The sequence below is a fragment of the Corythoichthys intestinalis genome, chromosome 9 (genome assembly GCF_030265065.1).
Source record: "Corythoichthys intestinalis isolate RoL2023-P3 chromosome 9, ASM3026506v1, whole genome shotgun sequence".
In the NCBI taxonomy this organism is placed as follows: domain Eukaryota; kingdom Metazoa; phylum Chordata; class Actinopteri; order Syngnathiformes; family Syngnathidae; genus Corythoichthys; species Corythoichthys intestinalis.
Genome location: NC_080403.1, coordinates 41,133,754 through 41,152,391, shown reverse-complemented (window position 1 = coordinate 41,152,391; position 18,638 = coordinate 41,133,754). Strand labels below are relative to the sequence as shown.

Genomic DNA, 18,638 nt, shown 5'->3' with positions numbered 1-18,638 from the left:
CCAATAAGTTCTTCTGGCAAGCTCAAACTTTTTCTGGCATGATCTTGATCCCATAAATCGACAGGACCAAAACCGCAAATATGCAAGTGTCCACTGTACTCACAAGGAGCCTCGATTCATTCTGCTGGATGAATGGCAACAGGTTTATTACTCATAGCAGTTGTCTTCTAAAGGATTAACAGAAAGTCCCAGTAAGAAAGTAAGTTCCAAAGAGCACTCAAACGCACACCACTGTACTGTGATATAGTTTTACTGTACTGTAATATTATTTTGAATGCTGGTAGTTGTAAAAACTATTTGCATGTAGCAATCATTGCATGGGATGGGAGAGGACTGAAATGCAGCCAATGTTAGAAAGACCTTATTAAGTTTAGTAGTTGTAACTTTTGACATTTAGTTAATGGTTGATGTTCTTCCTGCCAGAATATTGAGTGCTTTGTCTTTTTTACAGTCGCTTTTACTTTCAGTCATTACCCAGAATGCCTTTTATAAAAAGTTAAAAATAATTACATGTTTATTGTCTTTAGTGGCCAATTCTATTCCATTATAGCAGGAGTGGCAATATATGTTTACTACATCGTAATTTATTAACTCTTTCAGTGTCTGTGAATCATTGGGTAAGAGTGGATGACTACTGCATTCAGTTGAACTATTTTGGAATTTATAAATCAGTCACGTATTGTGGATGGTACTGAATCCTAACATACACTATACTAGTCTAGGGGTGTGTATCGCCATGATCATGGCGATACGATTCGTATTACGATTCACAGGCCACGATTCGATTCCGATATGGCTTTCATTATAACATTTCCTCTTTTTAGTGCAAACCAGCTTTAGTACAAACCTGCTTAAATGCAGGATTCTAAATACGAAAGAAAAAAAACAGCTTGATGGATGAATAGCATGTTAATAACGAATGGTTATTTAAAAAATGGCAGGTCAAGACAATAGCTTGAGCATCCAGATATAGCAACCACTACAGGGCCAAAAGACCAAAAATAACTTGGCATTTCCGCAGTACAGGTAGTCCCCTGCTTATGACTTACCCGACTTACGTGATTTGAACTTAATGAAACTCACGCGTTTTATTATTATTTTTCCTTTCGAATGTTGACTTTTTGTTTTGTGATGCTTGCTTTTATTTTGATGCAGGAAGCGTAGAGCAGGTTGTACTTCCGCACGCGAGCGCACGTACACACGTACACATGAGGAAGAGCGCATCCAAGTGAGAGATGACAGCCTGTGCGCACATTTGTTTCTTGTGAACTTCCAGAGGCGACTGCTGTATATAGCCCCTTTTGAAATGTTTATTGTGCGTTTTCAATTGTGGTCGAATACATTGGGACGAGTTTATACATGCTAATTGTTTGTTATTGCTGTATCAGCCGCTACTTGTTAACGCAAATTTAAATTGTTGTTAGTGAAGATGAGACTGATTTAATTTCATTTTATATCAGTTTCGTTCTGCAAGTGTTGATGTCACACGGACGTCTGACATCGTCATTTCGGAGCTTAGCTCGCTGTCTAGCTAGGACTTCGCTCCATCATCTTGGCGAGGACAGTACAATGACGTATAACACATGTTGTTGGATAGTTTTTTTTATAACCCCTTCAGACCCGCATTTTTTTCTGCAAGGCAAAAACAACAACAACACAAAAAACTTTGCAGATTTTTACTCTACTCAAACACAGTTTTTAAATGTTAGTTTTTAATGGGAAATGAGCATTAATGTTTGCTGTTTTGAAGTCAGCCATTTTCAAAGAGCCAAAAATAGCAAAGAGGGCATGCTAAACCTCATGACTTGATTTCGATGGGTAGAGTTTCATCCAATCATCTCCCAGAAGTGGCGGTAGCAACTAAACAAACATATCATTTCCTTCAGCAGCATGCTCAGGTCTGAAGGGGTTAATTTAGAAGATTTTAGAGGTATTTAAAGGGTTAAATTCCAATTTACGCAGAAATCCGGGTTATATCGCCAGCGCAGGAACGGATCCTGTTCGTAAACCGGGGACTACCTGTACTTCACTTTTGCATTGCACAGCTTGCATATGGCGTGGCTCTTGTCACACTCCATGCCTCCTTTTTTGCAGTAAAAGCCTAAATGAGCCCAAATTTCAGACTTCTAAAGGTGCTTCGGGGCATTGCATATCTCCATCTCCACCATGTTGAAACCTTTGCTCCGTGGCGGTAAACCCCGCGAGACTAAAGTGTAAAGAAGCCACCGGGATAGCTCTCGTGAGAGGTGGCTGTTACTTCAGCAGATTGCAAGGCAAAGCTGTTGCGCCCAGCCAACTAGTGGACAGGAGTAGAAGTGCAGCCAATGTATTGTTTATTTCCACCAAAAACATACAAGCATGGATCGATACAGACGTCTTTTTTCAATCGATACGACAATTGCGTGGCTTAAAATCGCAATATATCTCAACCAATATTTTTAACACCCTTATGTACTACTGTTTTAAAAATTGTTTCAAAATTGGTGTGACCTCTGTGCTCATGCTAGCTTTATCTTTCAACTTGTCATATTATGCTGCAGGGTGAGGTCTCCAGAATTTCCCTTCTGACGACTTTGACCTTGCAGAAGACAGACAGCAGAAGCTTCTAGTTTATAGTCAGCACTGCGCCCATCTAGCTTTAGCCTTCAACTTGTGCGGGGTGAGGTTGTTTTAAGTCTTTCAATATTTTTGTTCCAAATACTTTTGACTTGACTTTCCCTCACCGTGGAAGAACATGGCTGACATGCATTAGGAACGTCACAAGTTTGAACCACCCGACTGGCACATGATGGGATAAGGGAACCTCAGACAGTCCAAGTATAAAGTTGCGAACAAATTAGTGTTGTAAAAGTCTATCCAAATCAGATTCATAGTGAGATTGATGAATTTTTCCCTAAAGAGAACATGGAACTCAAACCGTTGTGGAAGGATTGAGAAAAGAACTGGTACCCTGAAAGAAAAAACATACTTATGTTTTGATTATTAGATTAAAAGAACCGACTGACAGGTGGATTACGTGAAATAAAAAGCTTTAGAAAAACTACACAAGCACATGTAGAAAAATATGGGGCAAAATCATAAGGTAAATGACAGGTCTATTCTCCTCTAAAAAACAAATTGCGCGACAATGAGCCGCCGCCGCAAGGTAAAGCCAATGATCACATGCCCCGACATCTGAGGCCCTCTTCTTTAGTGTTATTTCAATGACACAATTGTTCGATAATATGTAAACATTCAACAGGTCTTCTGTCAGACACAGCCCATTTCCAGAATGTGAATCATTTGCAATCAAACAGTTTCCCCCAATATGACCGCACTTTCCTTCTTAATGAGGCAGATTAGCATCTAAGTGGAACAACCTGCTCTGGACGGAAACGCATATTGTGTGGGCACAATGAGACAATATTTATTCTGTTGTTAGCTTTTCCTCCCTCATCCATCATCACGCAGACTGGAAACAGTGAGCGCAACGCTACATGTCGAAGGGAGGCTCCGGAGATGTGACCAAACGTGGATTGTCAAACACTGTGATGGTGAAGCACGCCAGACACCTCATGACGTACCTTGCGCGCCAAACCTAGGGCGATGTAACACTTCTCCCCAGCATCTGTGATCTCCAGCTCGTAGTAGTGGAAGCGAGTGTTGAGTGGCCGAAGGGCCTGAGCCAAGCCCACGTCAACAATGCTCTTTCCTTTGCCCATGTACTCCAGCAGCTGAAGAAATAACATGTTCACATTAGCACTTCAGACATCCACTTGATTGAATAGCCCAAAACATGTCTTGGTAGAGCTAAGAATGCTGTCATTCCACTAAGAATGAAAGAGATATCTTTGGTCAAACAAATAAAATGAGTAATGTAGACTCTAAATGACTGACTTGACTTATACTAGTCCTTCCCAAAAAATTAGCATATTGTGATAACGTTCATTATTTTCTGTAATGTACTGATAACTTTCATATATTTTAGATTCATTACACACAACTGAAGTAGTTCAAGTCTTTTATTGTTTAAATATTGATGATTTTGGCAAAAAAGTCAAGAAAACCCAAAAATCCCTATCTCAAAAAATTAGCATATTTCATCCGACCAATACAAAAAAAGTGTTTTTTAATGCAAAAAAAGTCAACCTTCAATTTAATATATCAGCTATGTACTCAATAGTTTGTCGGGAATCCTTTTGCAGAAATGACTGCTTCAATGCGGCGTGGCATGGAGGCAATCAGCCTGTGGCACTGCTGAGGTGTTATGGAGGCCCAGGATGCTTCGATAGCAGCCTTAAGCTCATCCACAGTGTTGGGTTTGGTATCTCTCAACTTCCTCTTCACAATATCCCACAGATTCTCTATGGGTTTCAGGTCAGGAGAGTCGGCAGGCCAATTGAGCACAGAAATGCCATGGTCAGTAAACCATTTACCAGTGGTTTTGGCACTGTGAGCAGGTGCCAGGTCCTGCTGAAAAAATGAAATCTTCATCTCCATAAAGCTCTTCAGCAGATGGAAGCATGAAGTGCTCCAAAATCTCCTGAAAGCAAGCTCCATTGACCCTGCCCTTGTTAAAACACAGTAGACAAACACCAGCAGCTGACATGACACCTCAGACCATTACTGACTGTGGGTACTTGACACCCAGCCCAGGTCAGGCGCTTCTGCCGCTGTTTCAGTTTCAAAAGTGGCTTGACCTGGGGAATGCGGCACCTGTAGCCCATTTCCAGCACACGCCTGTGCACGGTGGCTCTGGATGTTTCTACTCCAGACTCAGTCCACTGTTTCTGCAGGTCCCCCAAGGTCTGGAATCGGCCCTTCTCCACAATCTTTCTCAGGGTGCGATCATCTCTTCTGGTTGTGCAGCGTTTCCTGCCACACTTTTTCCTTCTCACAGACTTCCCACTGAGCTGCCTTGATACAGCACTCTGGGAACAGCCTATTCGCTCAGAAAGTTCTTTCTGTGTCTTAGCCTCTTGCTAGAGGGTGTCAATGATGGACTTCTGGACAGCAGTCAGGTCGGCAGTTTTGCCCATGATTGTGGTTTTGAGTAATGAACCAGGCTGGGAGTTTTTAAAAGCCTTAAGAATCTTTTGCAGGGGTTTTGAGTTAATTCGTTGATTCAGATGATTACCGTAATTTCCCGAATATAAGGCGCACCCGTGTATAACGCGTACCCCAAATTTACTTGTATAATCTAGGGGAAATTATTGTACCCGTGTATAACGCGCACCCTAATTTTAGCACCAAATAGAAGAATACAAGAAAACAGAGCTTGTGTACAGATACAGAAATGTCATTTTACTGACTGGTGAAACACAGCACAAGCATAGCACATTAGAAGTTCAAAACATTACCGTAAACTGACAATATGTACGGTAATAATATGATTTGACAACTTCTCCAACTTACCAGAATCCAGGAGAAAACAGAACAGATGTGGCTTTTCTTTTAAAGGCTGCTGTATAACTTGCTTGTTTCATCATGATGAATAAATGTTTCTTCCATGAATAGATACGGTAAAATAAAAGTGAGGCTAGAAGTGGGAAAACCGAAAGCTCGCATCGCTGTAGACTAACAAGAGGAACTATTGTTATTTGGGTTTGAGTTTCCTGAGGGACAGATATATTTGATAGACACAGAAAGTGTGTTGTGTTACATTTGTCACGGTCCGAGTTGCGGAGCTGCAATAAACGTTGACTCAAATGAGTTCAAGAAACTAAATTCTGTGCTTTACGAAGAGTGAAAAAAGCAGAATTTAACACAGACGAAATCATTCGACCAATCAGAGTGAAGTATTACCGTGTAACGAGTTATAACAGAATTCACCGGCGGAACTTATGTTTGCACGTTGTATAGTTCCCGGGGGGAGGTATTTTGTTGAAGGAACAGCCGGAAAGATAGTTATATTCCGCGGGTTGCACGTGAGACAGACATTGCTACCGCATTTTGTTGCAGCCTAAATGTCAATAAAGCAACGCGGATTAGCTCCGTTGTTGGATACTCCGCCTCCGACTCCTTCCCTAGCTCGCCACGACTGAAACAAAATGGTGACGTCACGTACCGTAATGGTCGGCAACGGCTCGCCGCATATTTTTCTTCAACACAACATGGCCGTGTCAATAAAAAAAGAAAACGGTCTTTACATATATATATATATATATACATATATATTTATTAGGGCTGTCAAAATTATCGCGTTAACGGGCGTTAATTAATTTTTTAAATTAATCACGTTAAAATATTTGACGCAATTAACGCGTGCACTGAATGAGCCGCTCTCGCATTGCCTCAAACAGATTTCAATGAGGCCGTTTACGGACATTAAGAGTGAAGAGAATGCCACCGGCCGCTTGGGGGCAGCGGAGCGCCGTTCCATACTAATGTTATTCCTTCTAATAGTGGGAGAATTAGTAGTTGTGAGACATTTATGCTGTTGCTTTGTGCTCCACACATATTTCGGTAAGTTTGCTTTCTTTTAGTGGCAATTATGTGTCTTGTTGTATTTTGGGTAAGATATGCACAGAGATATATCTTTTATAAAGGCGAGTGAACACAGGCTGCGCCGTTTATTGGCATACGCTTCTGCAACTCCTTCACAACAAACAGAAGTATCATTTAGTGAAAGCACAACAAAAATAATATTGCTATCTCTCAAAAAAAATAATGTTCACAAAAAGAAAAGCACTTCAGTCTGTAGTAATGAGGCCCTATTCTCACACAGCTAAACAACAATGCAAAGTGAACTGGCATTACTCAGAGTTTGGTCACTCAATTCTTATTATTGTTATTTTTATTCTTCTTATTATTATATTAACTCTACTTTTGATTGAGAATTGTACAAATTTTATTCAAACGAAAATATGAAGAGGGGTTTTAATTAGGGCTGTCAAAATTATCGCGTTAACGCGCGGTAATTAATTTTTTAAATTAATCACGTTAAAATATTTGACGCAATTAACGCACATGTCCCGCTCAGAAAGTATTCTGCCTTTTGGTAAGTTTTACAGCAAGGCTTTTTTTGCTGTCCAACAGCGAACTCTTGTGGTCGCTTTGCAACATGGTTTATTATTTTCTTGCCAGTTCATTATGGCTGCACGACGTCTCGGGCTGGTAATGTTGTGCTTATATGATCCTTGGACAAGATTTGTCCGTAAGTATGGTTGTTGTAAAGAATGTACATACTATGTTAGTAAGCGAAATGTTATATTTTTTGTATGAGACGCTTTTTGTTTATGTTTAGTGAACCTGTATAGCGTGCTAAGCTAATGTTGTTGCTAATGCAATGCTTGTGTACTTTTATTTTGTAGTTTTACGACGGTCTAAAGAGGACAATGGTTTGAGGCCATTTTATTAATAAATCAGATGAAAAAGGAAGAAGTCTAATTATTAAGGCATCGTTCACTAGCTGTCCAGCTTTGGAAAAAGTAGACGCTTCGGAGTGAGGACAGCATAGACAGATTTAAATGACAGTAGAGTGAAATGCCCACTACAGTCCTTATGTACCGTATGTTGAATGTATATATCCATCTTGTGTTTTATCTTTCCATTCCAACAATTTATTTTACAGAATATATATATACTTTACAGAAAAATATGGCATATTTTATAAATGGTTTGAATTGCGATTAATTGCGATTAATTACGATTACGAATTTTAATCGTTTGAAAGCCCTAGTTTTAATATAAAATTACTATAACTTGTAACTATAACATTTATCTTTTATGAACTACAAGTCTTACTATCCATGGATCACTTAAACAGAAAGAATGTTAATAATGCAATTTGTGGATTTATTGTTATAACAAACAAATACAGCACTTACTGTATGTACAGTATGTTGTATGTATATATCTGTCTTGTGTCTTCTCTTTCCATTCCAACAATAATTTACAGAAAAATATGGCATACTTTAGAGATGGTTTGAATTGCGATTAATTGCGATTAATTACGAATAATTAATTTTTAAGCTGTAATTAACTCGATTAAAAATTTTAATCGTTTGACACCCCTAATATTTATATTTTTGTCTCCATCCCTGTACCCGTTTTTTTAATGCGCACCATGATTTTACAAGTTGATTTTGGGGGGAAAAAGTGTGCGTTATATTCGGGAAATTACGGTAGGTTAGTAGTTTCTTTAGAGTACCTTTTCATGATATGAAAAATCTCGGAGTGATATTCGATTGCAGGCTCAACTTTGAAAAACAGATTAGTTCTGTTGTAAGAGCAAGTTTTTTCCAGCTCCGTCTCTTGGCCAAAGTGAAGCCTTTTCTTACTCGCCACGACCTGGAAAAAGCAATTCACGCTTTTATAAGCTCAAGGCTGGATTACTGCAACGCACTTTATATTGGTCTTCCCAAATCCTCGGTTTCTCGTCTCCATCTTGTTCAAAATGCTGCTGCTCGATTTTTAACAGATACACCTAGACGTGAACATATTACCCCCGTGCTATCATCGCTCCACTGGCTTCCAGTCCATTTTAGAATTGATTTTAAACTTTTACTGTTTGTTTTTAATTCTATCAATGGCCAGGCTCCTTCTTACTTATCAGAAATTTTAACCATCCGTAACTCTGGCAGGAGTCTTCGCTCTACCGGCCAACTTCATTTGCAAGTCCCAAGGTCCAAACTCAAACAGTGGGGAGACCGATCTTTTGCGGTTGCTGCACCCAGGTTATGGAATAGTCTTCCCCCTGAAATCCGCACCACTACAAATTTGGGCCTTTTTAAATCTCGTTTAAAGACACACCTTTTTAGACTCGCCTTTCCCCAAGATTAGTTTAGCCTGGTTTTATTTCTTTAGGGTTTTTAATGTTTTCGGATTTTATCTGTTTTATTGTTTTGTTTGCTGTCTGACTAATCGTGATGCATTGTTTCGTTTCTTTTTTCTTTTCTTTGCTTCCTAATGTCATTGTATAATACTTTCCTGCCTTTTATTTACTATGTGCCTTGTCTTTGTTGTAAAGCACTTTGGGGACCTTTCGGGTTTTGTAAAGGGCTATATAAATAAATTTGATTGATTGATTGATATGCTAATTTTTTGAGATGGGGATTTTTGTATTTTCTTGACTCTTTTGCCAAAATCATCAATATTAAAACAATAAAAGGAGTTGTGTGTAATGAATCTAAAATATATGAAAATGTAATAATAAATAGTGATTTAAAAATTATTCTTTAATTTTACAAATAAATGCTGAAAACTGGTGATCATATTTAGATTTTAAAAATTATGCAAAGATAAAGATATTTTATTACTGCAGCCTTACTAAAGCATGTAGCTATACTTCAAATAGCCAAAAAGCTAGAAAAAAGCTGTTTGTTTTCTTCCTCTAACAGGCCTCCCGAGGCCTGTGCTGAACACTTCTGTGCTGAACACTTCAGCTTGCATGCAGGATGAATATGTGCTGATGTACAACAGAATGGACGTTGATAAAATGATAGGGGACTAATTTGTAGGAATCACGCATGACAAAAAGGTGTTGCAGATGCACGTGTTATTTGCTGGTGCCTGAGGGTTATTCAGCCACGATTCCCTCCTGCCTCCTATAATTGAGCTCAGATTTGCACATCAGCGTCTGAGTCAGACACCAACACTGCAGTCTGGACGTCTCCAATATGGGTGGGGATCGTAAAAGGGAGGGAGGTCAATGACCTCTTCAAATTAATAATTTCATTCTATCATTATGAATTTGTGAACACTTACTTCTGTATTTGGCATTTTCTACATTATTGACTCAGTTATGATTCATATTGTCATTTCAAAGGTGGGAACATTCATCCCACTATCCCCGCAAGTGACCTAATGTAATGCATAGAAACTAACCAGTTATATATCTCAATGCCAGTTGATCCAAGACATATAATTTACATACAACAAGAATCACATGGCACACAGTCAAACAGAAATGGCGCAAAAAGCATAAACACTACAATCATCATAAGAACATGATGATTTCGTCTCCATCTTCTCACAAATCTGGGCTTGTTTAGTCAAACACAAAGCTATTCTTCAGTTATATAAACAGAAACAGGTGTATTGTAGAGGCACACCACTATAAAGGATTGCAATTGTACCGTAACATAATCATACTGACTAATTTCCTAAAATTTTCCTTTTCAATTTTTTTTCTCTCACAGAGGAAATACACCAATGATGATGCATAGATGCTCATGTCAATGTCGACGTTCATAAAACATTCAATCTTGGCTGGTATTACCGTTTGACATGCACATTCATCCACCATTTAAAGAATAGGCTGTAACATTAAATATATGACACATAAATAATAATACATTTATAGAGCGCTTTTTACCAATGCTCAAAGACTCATTACAGTTGAAACAAAGAAAAGGCGCACACAACGTGAGCAGTACAAAACAATAGAGAAAAGATTTATGAATTAAAAGCAAGTTTAAAAAGGTGAGTTAAAGTTTTTAACATTTTTTATGAATGTAGGAAGGTCTCAACAGGTGTGGGTGGGTTTAGGGAGAGAGTTCCAAAGGGAAGGGGCATCAACGGAGAAAGCTCTGTCCGCCCAAGTTCGGTGTTGTATTTGTGGGGGCAGTGAACGTTTCCATTTTTTTTCTTACTGTTGCATTTTCTCCGATATGTTAGATAAATAATTGATCCAAAGAAAAATTGGAAAAAAATAAAAACAAAACAAAACAAAACAAAAAACGTTCAAAAGGGTAAATATATGAAAAAAAAAAAAAAAAATCTCGACCACTCCTTGATGTCTGTGATTTCTGCATTGAGACCCTTGTTATATTACCATGTTTCACCCATAAAATCCAAAACAAATCCAGCTGTGGCCATTCACAGCTGTGTCTTGACTAGGGATGTCCCGATCCAGATTTTTACACCTCCGATCCGGTACCGATATTGTTTTGCACTTCCGATCCAATACTGATACTGGCCGATACCGGCCTATCTGAGCATGTATTAAAGTTTAAAGTTATTTAGCCTCCTTACTTAGTTGTCAGACTCATGTTGAAAAGGGTTTTAGTACTCTTGATAACAACTAGCCAGCTGAATTAGGTGAGTTTGAATAACACACAATGGTTGGTAACAAGAAACTGACCTGTTTATGCAGTGACAAACACAAAACATTATAAATAACAAACAGAAATGGCATAGTCAGTCAGTAAAACGTGCAAATAATATTGTAAACTGTCAGTGGAAAATACCACAAACCCCCCAAGCTATTAGATGCTTTTGTGTTTCGTGCATTAGTTACAATAATTGTATAAAAAGCCTCTCAGGTTTAAATAAACGACTATTTCAGTATCAAGTTAACGTTTTAAAACAGTAAATAAAATACTCAAGTCCTCATTCTGTATCAGCAGCTTTAAACTACATTCAATTCATTTAATTTTGTGAATCAACTGTTAAAGTTGTTAAAATTGCTCCCGTTATTCCATAATTTCCCTTCTGTCTACTTTTGACATGTGAAAGTTTTAAAACTGTTTTGAAGATAGATTCAAGTCAAGATTTTGCCGATTTAGGAGTATTTTAGATAAAAAGTTAATTACGTTCGCTTAGAAGGTTCACTACAACGGCCTATAAGGGAAGTCTCCTGCTTTAAAGGGTATGAAAACGGAAAGGGGGTGTGAGACATCAATAGAACCGTTATGTGCCAAGATAACAAATATTGATAAAGTTAACAAAAAAATCAATCACATTAATGAGCAATTATCCAAAATAGATCGAAAATGACGAACATTTCCGAAAGTGTTCCGGAAACAGCCAAATGGGGCGGAGACGTCATAACAAGGAAACAACAGGTCGAGGCAGGTGCCATCGTTGTTTATCGACGAGAGAGTTGCGTTCGTGTTTTATCAAAAAATCGCTAAAATGGTTCAAACCTGTCATGCTATGTGGTTTACAAATAGCCATTTGTCGCAATGTAGTACCCATGAGTTCCCGAACGCGAGAAAAAGAGCTGGACTACGCAGACAATGAGTAAAGTTCGTCAGTGCTAAGAGGGCTAATTTTGCAATTTTACAGGTAAACGGGAACCTGATGAGCCAGAAGATGTGCCTACAACCTCAAAGAAAACAAAATTTATGCTACTTCCCAATCACTAAAGACCCACGAACTGCGAAGGAGTGAATTCGTGACCTGTATGTGAATAAATCGAGTGATTCCAGCATGTCTGTGGAACAGGAATATCAGCTTATAGAGATCGCAAACCACGGCGACTTAAATGTACATTTGAAACAACAACTCTACCGAAGTTCTGGATTAAAGTCATTTCGGAATATCCCGACATCGCTAGGAGCGAGCTGAAAACTGTGCTACAATTTCCAACATCGTGTATTTGTGATGCTAGCTTCTCTCACTCTCCCATCTCGGGACCATCTCGTCTCAACGAAACAAACTCAGCCCTCCCACTGATTCAGCGGGTGAGTTGTATTTTTTCCCTGCACTTAACACGACGGGGCTAAAAACAAATGCTATTTTACATTTGCTGTATTTTTCTGCCGCACATTGCTGGTGTTCTGACAAAGTTGGCATGCGCTTAACGTTAAAAAGGACCGCGAATGCAGCGATTCCTAAGTACACACTACAAACTTTCTTGAAAGAATGAATATTAACTTATGTTTGCCATGTTTGGCGCACACAACAACTGCACGTAGCCCTCTCACTTAACGACTTCGCCGTGTCGTTAAGCGTTAATTTACGCCATTTCCGTGTTGCACATGTATGTTTGTGATGTAAATAGTTTTTTAGCACCATTGGATAACATTGAGAGTCCAACTGAATATAAAAGTGGGACACCGGTCCGTGAAAAAAAGACCCAAATCACACCGGTCCGTGGTGCAAAAAAGGTTGGGGACCCCTGCTCTAATCCCATTCATATTTGTGTCGGTTGGCAGAGCGAAAACGATGATAGCATATTAAATGATAATTATTCTATACATTATTTTATTTTGCGGTCACGGTGTATCAGCTTCACAAAAAGAAATGCAAACCATACCATTTGGTGTTTCCCACACAAACTGTTGTCGGGGTTTCATCAGTGTGATTGCTCCCCTCAATGATCCTTTCATTAGGCTGCATTGGCTTTCGTTTGGGCTCAAATTGATAACCCAAAACACCAAAGAAAGGTTCATAACTCTCCTCGTCACCATTAGAAGAATGTTCGTTTCGTCGGATTCGTCGCTGCAAATAGAAACAAAATTGTCCGCCATCATCGCCGCCATTCAGTACTAAGCACTGAGCCGGCTGTTTCCCGAAAGTGACGTCATGCACACAATATGCTAGATTTCCGGCATCTCGGGGGCGGGTCCTTTTAGCTTGACAATCGACCTAATTTCTATCATTTTCTTGGTGTTGCGATGTGTGTAATTACACGAAGTGGCATGATATGAATTCAAAAGGCATGCGTTGACGGATAAATGATGGAATATTAGCATTTCCTCAGGTGTTGTCATACCCTTTAAGATGGCGGCTGTTTACGAACGCACGTAGTTTTAATGCACGTGTTGCTAATGGTGTCGAGTCTGTCATTGTGCATCTAGTTCTACAGTATATACATATGATATCTATTAGACAAGCATGATGGACGGCATTGCGTCCCGAAGACAGCGCTGTGTATTAGTTCTGCTTTACTTGACATATTTCAATAATCGGAATTTGGATGTTTGTGAATTGTTCTCGAATCTTCAACGGCCGAATTGCTGAAGGATGTAATGACGTCTGGGCATGTTGTACCGTGGTTCTAATGCTGCGTTCCAGAAAAGTGGGATGTCGGACTTTTCCGACCTCTGTCTAGGAAAATATCATTGGAACGCCACTCGAACTGGGAGGTCCAAGTCGCGAAGTCGGAGAAAAAATAACTACCCCGACTTCCAAGTTGTTTCAATCTGACGTCACTGGACAAAATGGCGCTCAAGAAAACGTATTGAATGATAACACAATAATGAAGTAAATCAAGTTTATTTGAGACGCCATGTATTTTTTCTCATACAGTGAATTATCTTTGTTGTGTTTTTATATTGACGATCAGCAAAGGATGTAACTAAAAAAAGGCAGTTTACAGTGTGGGCAATAACGCAGCCGTCGTTTTTCCTCTACTATTTGATCGCTTATAGGAAGGCAGGTTCGCTGGAGGTCAAAATGTCTTTGGATGGCCAAAATAAAACACACCTCGTCGTGATCAGCCATCTTTGTTGTTTACATTTGCTCGGAACGCTTTGAGGTCGGAACTGGTACCATCCGAGTGGGATAAATCCGACTTCCCACTTCTCTGGAATGCAGAATAAAAGTGTTGGATGGTGCGTCTTTACTCACGAGAGATAATGGCTCGTCATCCAGAATGAATTCTTCGGCAATGACTCTTGTTATTCCCTGGGCTTTGGGACTGTCGAGTGCCGGTTTGTCATGCATAGCAAAAGTTTCTGCCAGTGTTAGTTGCGTAGGACCTTTCTTTTTGTCTTCAGTTTTCTTAACATACTCCTCATATTTTTTGTGGCGGTATTTCGCTAAGTGCTTGATTAGGTTGGTTGTAATAAAACGTCTTACAGCTTTACCACTATGGTTGACTTTATTGTGGCATATATTGCACTCTGCCTCTTCGTCTTTGTCGTCCTTTAAGGTGAAATGCTCCCACACAGCTGACATTTTTACCGATAAAGTCTCTCGGTGAATTGGGAGCCGGTAATGTAAATGTAATGTGTTGAAGGTGTGCCGTAAAATGCGGACCGGAGTTTAGGGAAACCGAAGCAAAAACTGGAATGGATTATGTAAAACGGTGCGCTGGAAAACCCGGACCGGATTTTCAAAAAAAAAAAAAAAAAAAAAAAAACTGGATCGGAAGTCTGGATCGGAATTTTTCCGTGTCGGCTGATACGATACCGATGCGCATTTTTTTGCCCATATCGGCGTCGGATCAGGACATCTCTAGTCTTGACACTCAGTGATACATGCTACATGGAGTTTTTGGATCGAAACAAGGTAAGTATGCGAAATCATCTCGTTAAAAGTCATGGCGTCTGTAATTCTGCTGTCGCGTGTTCTCACTTCAGATAGGGTTTTTCTGTTTCAGAAACATTTTTTTTTTTTTAAATTAAAAAATGCCCTCCTGTTCAAAAATTTTCTTCCCCCGGAAAATTGAGATTTTAAGCTTTCCAATGATGTATCACACATGCATATCAGACAATTTTGAAAGTTAGCCAAATTGGGGGTCTCAGGGCGGAACTTCAAGTCACCAGAGTATTTCCCGTTATATGTGTGTGTATATATATATATATATATATATATATATGTATATATATATCATGAGCGCATTTGAACACATCAAGCGGGAGAGTGAGGGCAATGAAATAACAATGAAAGCCTGAAATTGCTACTTGGTATGTTACGATCGTTGCGCACTCACCTCTTGGGAAATAACAACTAGAATCATGGTGTGGCTCTGCATATATTTCCTGGAAGTATAAAACCGCCACCAGGAATCTCGACAATTTTGACAGGCGAAAAAGTCATTGAAGTCAAACTGATTGCACACCTATCTGACTTTGGGTACCACACAGGTTACGTTCGTGGTTTAATTTTCCCCTAAGCATTTTTATATGCTCCAGATCGCTCGGCACTGAGTTGGGAGGGGCCAGCACCGCTGCTGGCTGTGCAGAGATTTAAGGCGCAAGACGAGCTCAGTGCTTATGCCCAGTTCCGTGCAATCGGCGACAGGAGGACCACCAATGGGCACTGAATTGAAGCATATTATTGCTGCGTATGTTTGAAGGTCCAAGAGAAATGTGTGAATGGACAATCAGCTCATTACAGCTCGGTCATATCAAATGAGCCAGCCGGTTCCACATTTAAAATTACAGGTTGGCTGAGAGCCGGATGTATCATTAAAAGAGCCAGATATTGCTCGCGAGACATAGGTTCCCGACCTCTGCTCTAGTGTGTTGTTCTTCGTTTTCTTATTCATTGGTAGCCATCTTGGCTAGAGCAATAAGCGATGCTTCTTTTATAGCAGTGTTTATAACTGGCGGCCATGATTGATAAGACGTGTGTTTCAATCGAAAAGTGAACTCAAATATTGATTCCCTGATGATCTCTACCTTTTGTGCCCCAGCACAATGGTTGGGAATTGCTGTCATATACTTAATTGAGCCCTAATGCCTCTTTCAAATTACATACATAGTTTAGGTATCAAAAATCCTTGACTGAGCTCAGAAAAGATTCAGTTCATATTATTCTCTGCATTGTGATTCAAACTGCCAAACAGTGAACTATTACCACTGCTCTACCAATAAATCCTCCTCTGCGTGTTACTTACAGTGCCAGACACTCGCACGTCATGGAGGCGGCCCCAGTCATCTTCATGGCTATCTACTATCATCAGTCCCTCATCCTCCTCCATCCTCCATTCAGCATTCAGGTCCAGCAACACTTCCTCCCCCAGCGAATGCATTCCGACAGCAGGGTAGAGAGCTTCATCTGCTGGCATTTCCAAGCTGCCAACCTGGACACGTATTCACATGTTGTTCAACATCAGGCAATTGGAAGTCAACAAATCACAAGTGCTGTTCAAAGAGTACTTACTTCTTTTCCATTCTTGGTGAAAAACACAATCAACTGTCCATCATCAGACTCCAGGGATATTCCACAGCCGATTCGGTCCCCTCTGCAGCATTTTGGGCCAAATTGTTGTCCTACAGTGTTGCCATTGTAGAGCCTGCAGAAATATGAAACATAACGAATCCCTCAGCAATCATGAAAGCACTAGCTTCGAAAACATCCATTGTCTCACTTTTGAATGGATGCATAAGATCTGAGTTGGAAATGAATTGTATTAGTGACAAAATTGGCCGGATGACAATGACATCTGTCATAAGTAGGGGTGTAACGGTACACAAAAATCTCTGTTCGGTACGTACAGTACCTCGGTTTTGAGGTCACGGTTCGGTTCATTTTCGGTACAGTAAGAAAACAAAATGCAAAATATAAATGTGCTAGCTGTTTATTACACGCCTTTCAACAATAGGAACATTAGCCTATGCAAAGCTAGAATTCTGCTCAAAAAGTAGCGGGTATTTAAAGATAATCCAACAACAATTTGCCTTTCAGACCCCGGGTATTGGTCAGCTTTCTTTCTGAAACATAGAAGAAAAAAGAAGTCCTGTGCTACAGAGAAAAGCAATCCCAATAACAAAGATTTTAACATGTATTTCACAAATGCAATGCCTGAATGAATAATTTTTTTTCTTATGAACGGTTTTCAAAAGCTTTATCGGTGGATTTTCTCAAGTTAAAGCGCCACACAGAAATTAATAAATTTAATTGTGTAAGCAGGATCTGTGTATTATTCTTATTATTTAATTACAGGTGTTTTAGCTCATTTCAATTTATTTTATTTAAATGGGCTATTATTTATTTTATTATGTGTTTGTATTTTACAAATGTGATGTAGAGTTCATTTATATTGTATATTTTATGTTGTATAACCTTAGTTCCTATGTGAATATTAGTTCCTACTTGTTTTGTTGTGGTAGTAGGGTTTTGTATTGAACACGGGGCCGTGTTGGTCATTATTATAGCAGAGAAGACAGCAGTAAATCAACAAAGACAAGTCAACTGTGCCCTGATCTACCACTCAAGATCTGATGGTGTCAAAAAGTAGGTTACGATTGCATATTAGTTTGAAAATCGACGGGATTTACCGTATTTTTACACGAGTGACTTCCAGTCTGCCAGATCCTAGCTACCGGTAGTAGTATTGACGCAGGAGGGTCGCGTCTTGCGTCAAATAATAAACACTGCCGTTCTTTTCGCGTGCGTTGCGTTGAGCCGCTTCTAGGACGCGTCTAACACGTGGCCGCACTGCGACTGGTGTGCATTGGCTGATTGGCTTTAACGCCCGCGTTTCACTGCGTCCTCGCGGCGGCCACGTTGTCGCGCTGTTGACGTTTCTGGGTTATATACTGTCCTACCGTGTTGGTCCTCATTATAGTAGAGAAGATGGAGTAAATATAATCTACACAAAGAAACTGTAACCCGATCGACGCACAGCCTCGAAAAGTAAGGATTACATTACGTCAGAAACTCGTTCGGTACGCCTCCGTTCCGAAACGAGCACCACGTACCGAAACGGTTCAATACAAATACATGTACCGTTACACCCTTAGTCATAAGCATTCATTGATGGCCTTGGCCATGACATAATTATGATAGTCTTATGACACTGCTGTCAAATATTGTGTACCTATAAACCCAAATAAATAAACAAATAAGATGCACTGGATTATATGCTGCAGGAATCAAAATGAGGGAAAAAAGTAGCAGCTTATAGTCCAAAAATGACGGTATAGATTAGTTGTGGGAACCTCTCGGTACCTGACGATACGATACGATTTGTGATACAAAGCTCACGATAACGATGATTTCACGATATGGTGATACAACAATTATCGATACATTGGTCAGGAAATCATTTTAGGATATTCTACAAACAACTAATAAACAGAAAAACATTTGATCTTTATCCTTCTGCTGTAAATTTATCACTCGTGGATGTCCGATCCATTTGAACTAGGAGGGTGGCTGAGAATGAACCCCTCCCGCCTCAAACGAGCCCCTCCCACTTCTATGGCCATCAGTGGCAGGTAATTTTGGGCCATTTCAGGTATTACCTGTTGATT

General features: G+C 39.6%; 1 protein-coding gene across 1 annotated transcript in view; it reads right to left on the bottom strand.

Annotated features, from left to right (window-relative positions):
- The window catches only part of spryd3 (SPRY domain containing 3), a 58,713-nt gene that overhangs the window by 8,818 nt on the left and 31,257 nt on the right, over window positions 1-18,638 (bottom strand). Inside the window, exons 5-7 of the mRNA XM_057845937.1 lie at window positions 16,543-16,675; window positions 16,277-16,462; window positions 3,564-3,713 (exon numbers count right to left, since the gene is read on the bottom strand). Coding sequence (XP_057701920.1) covers window positions 3,564-3,713; window positions 16,277-16,462; window positions 16,543-16,675 — 469 coding nt within the window. The remainder of the gene's footprint in view (window positions 1-3,563; window positions 3,714-16,276; window positions 16,463-16,542; window positions 16,676-18,638) is intronic.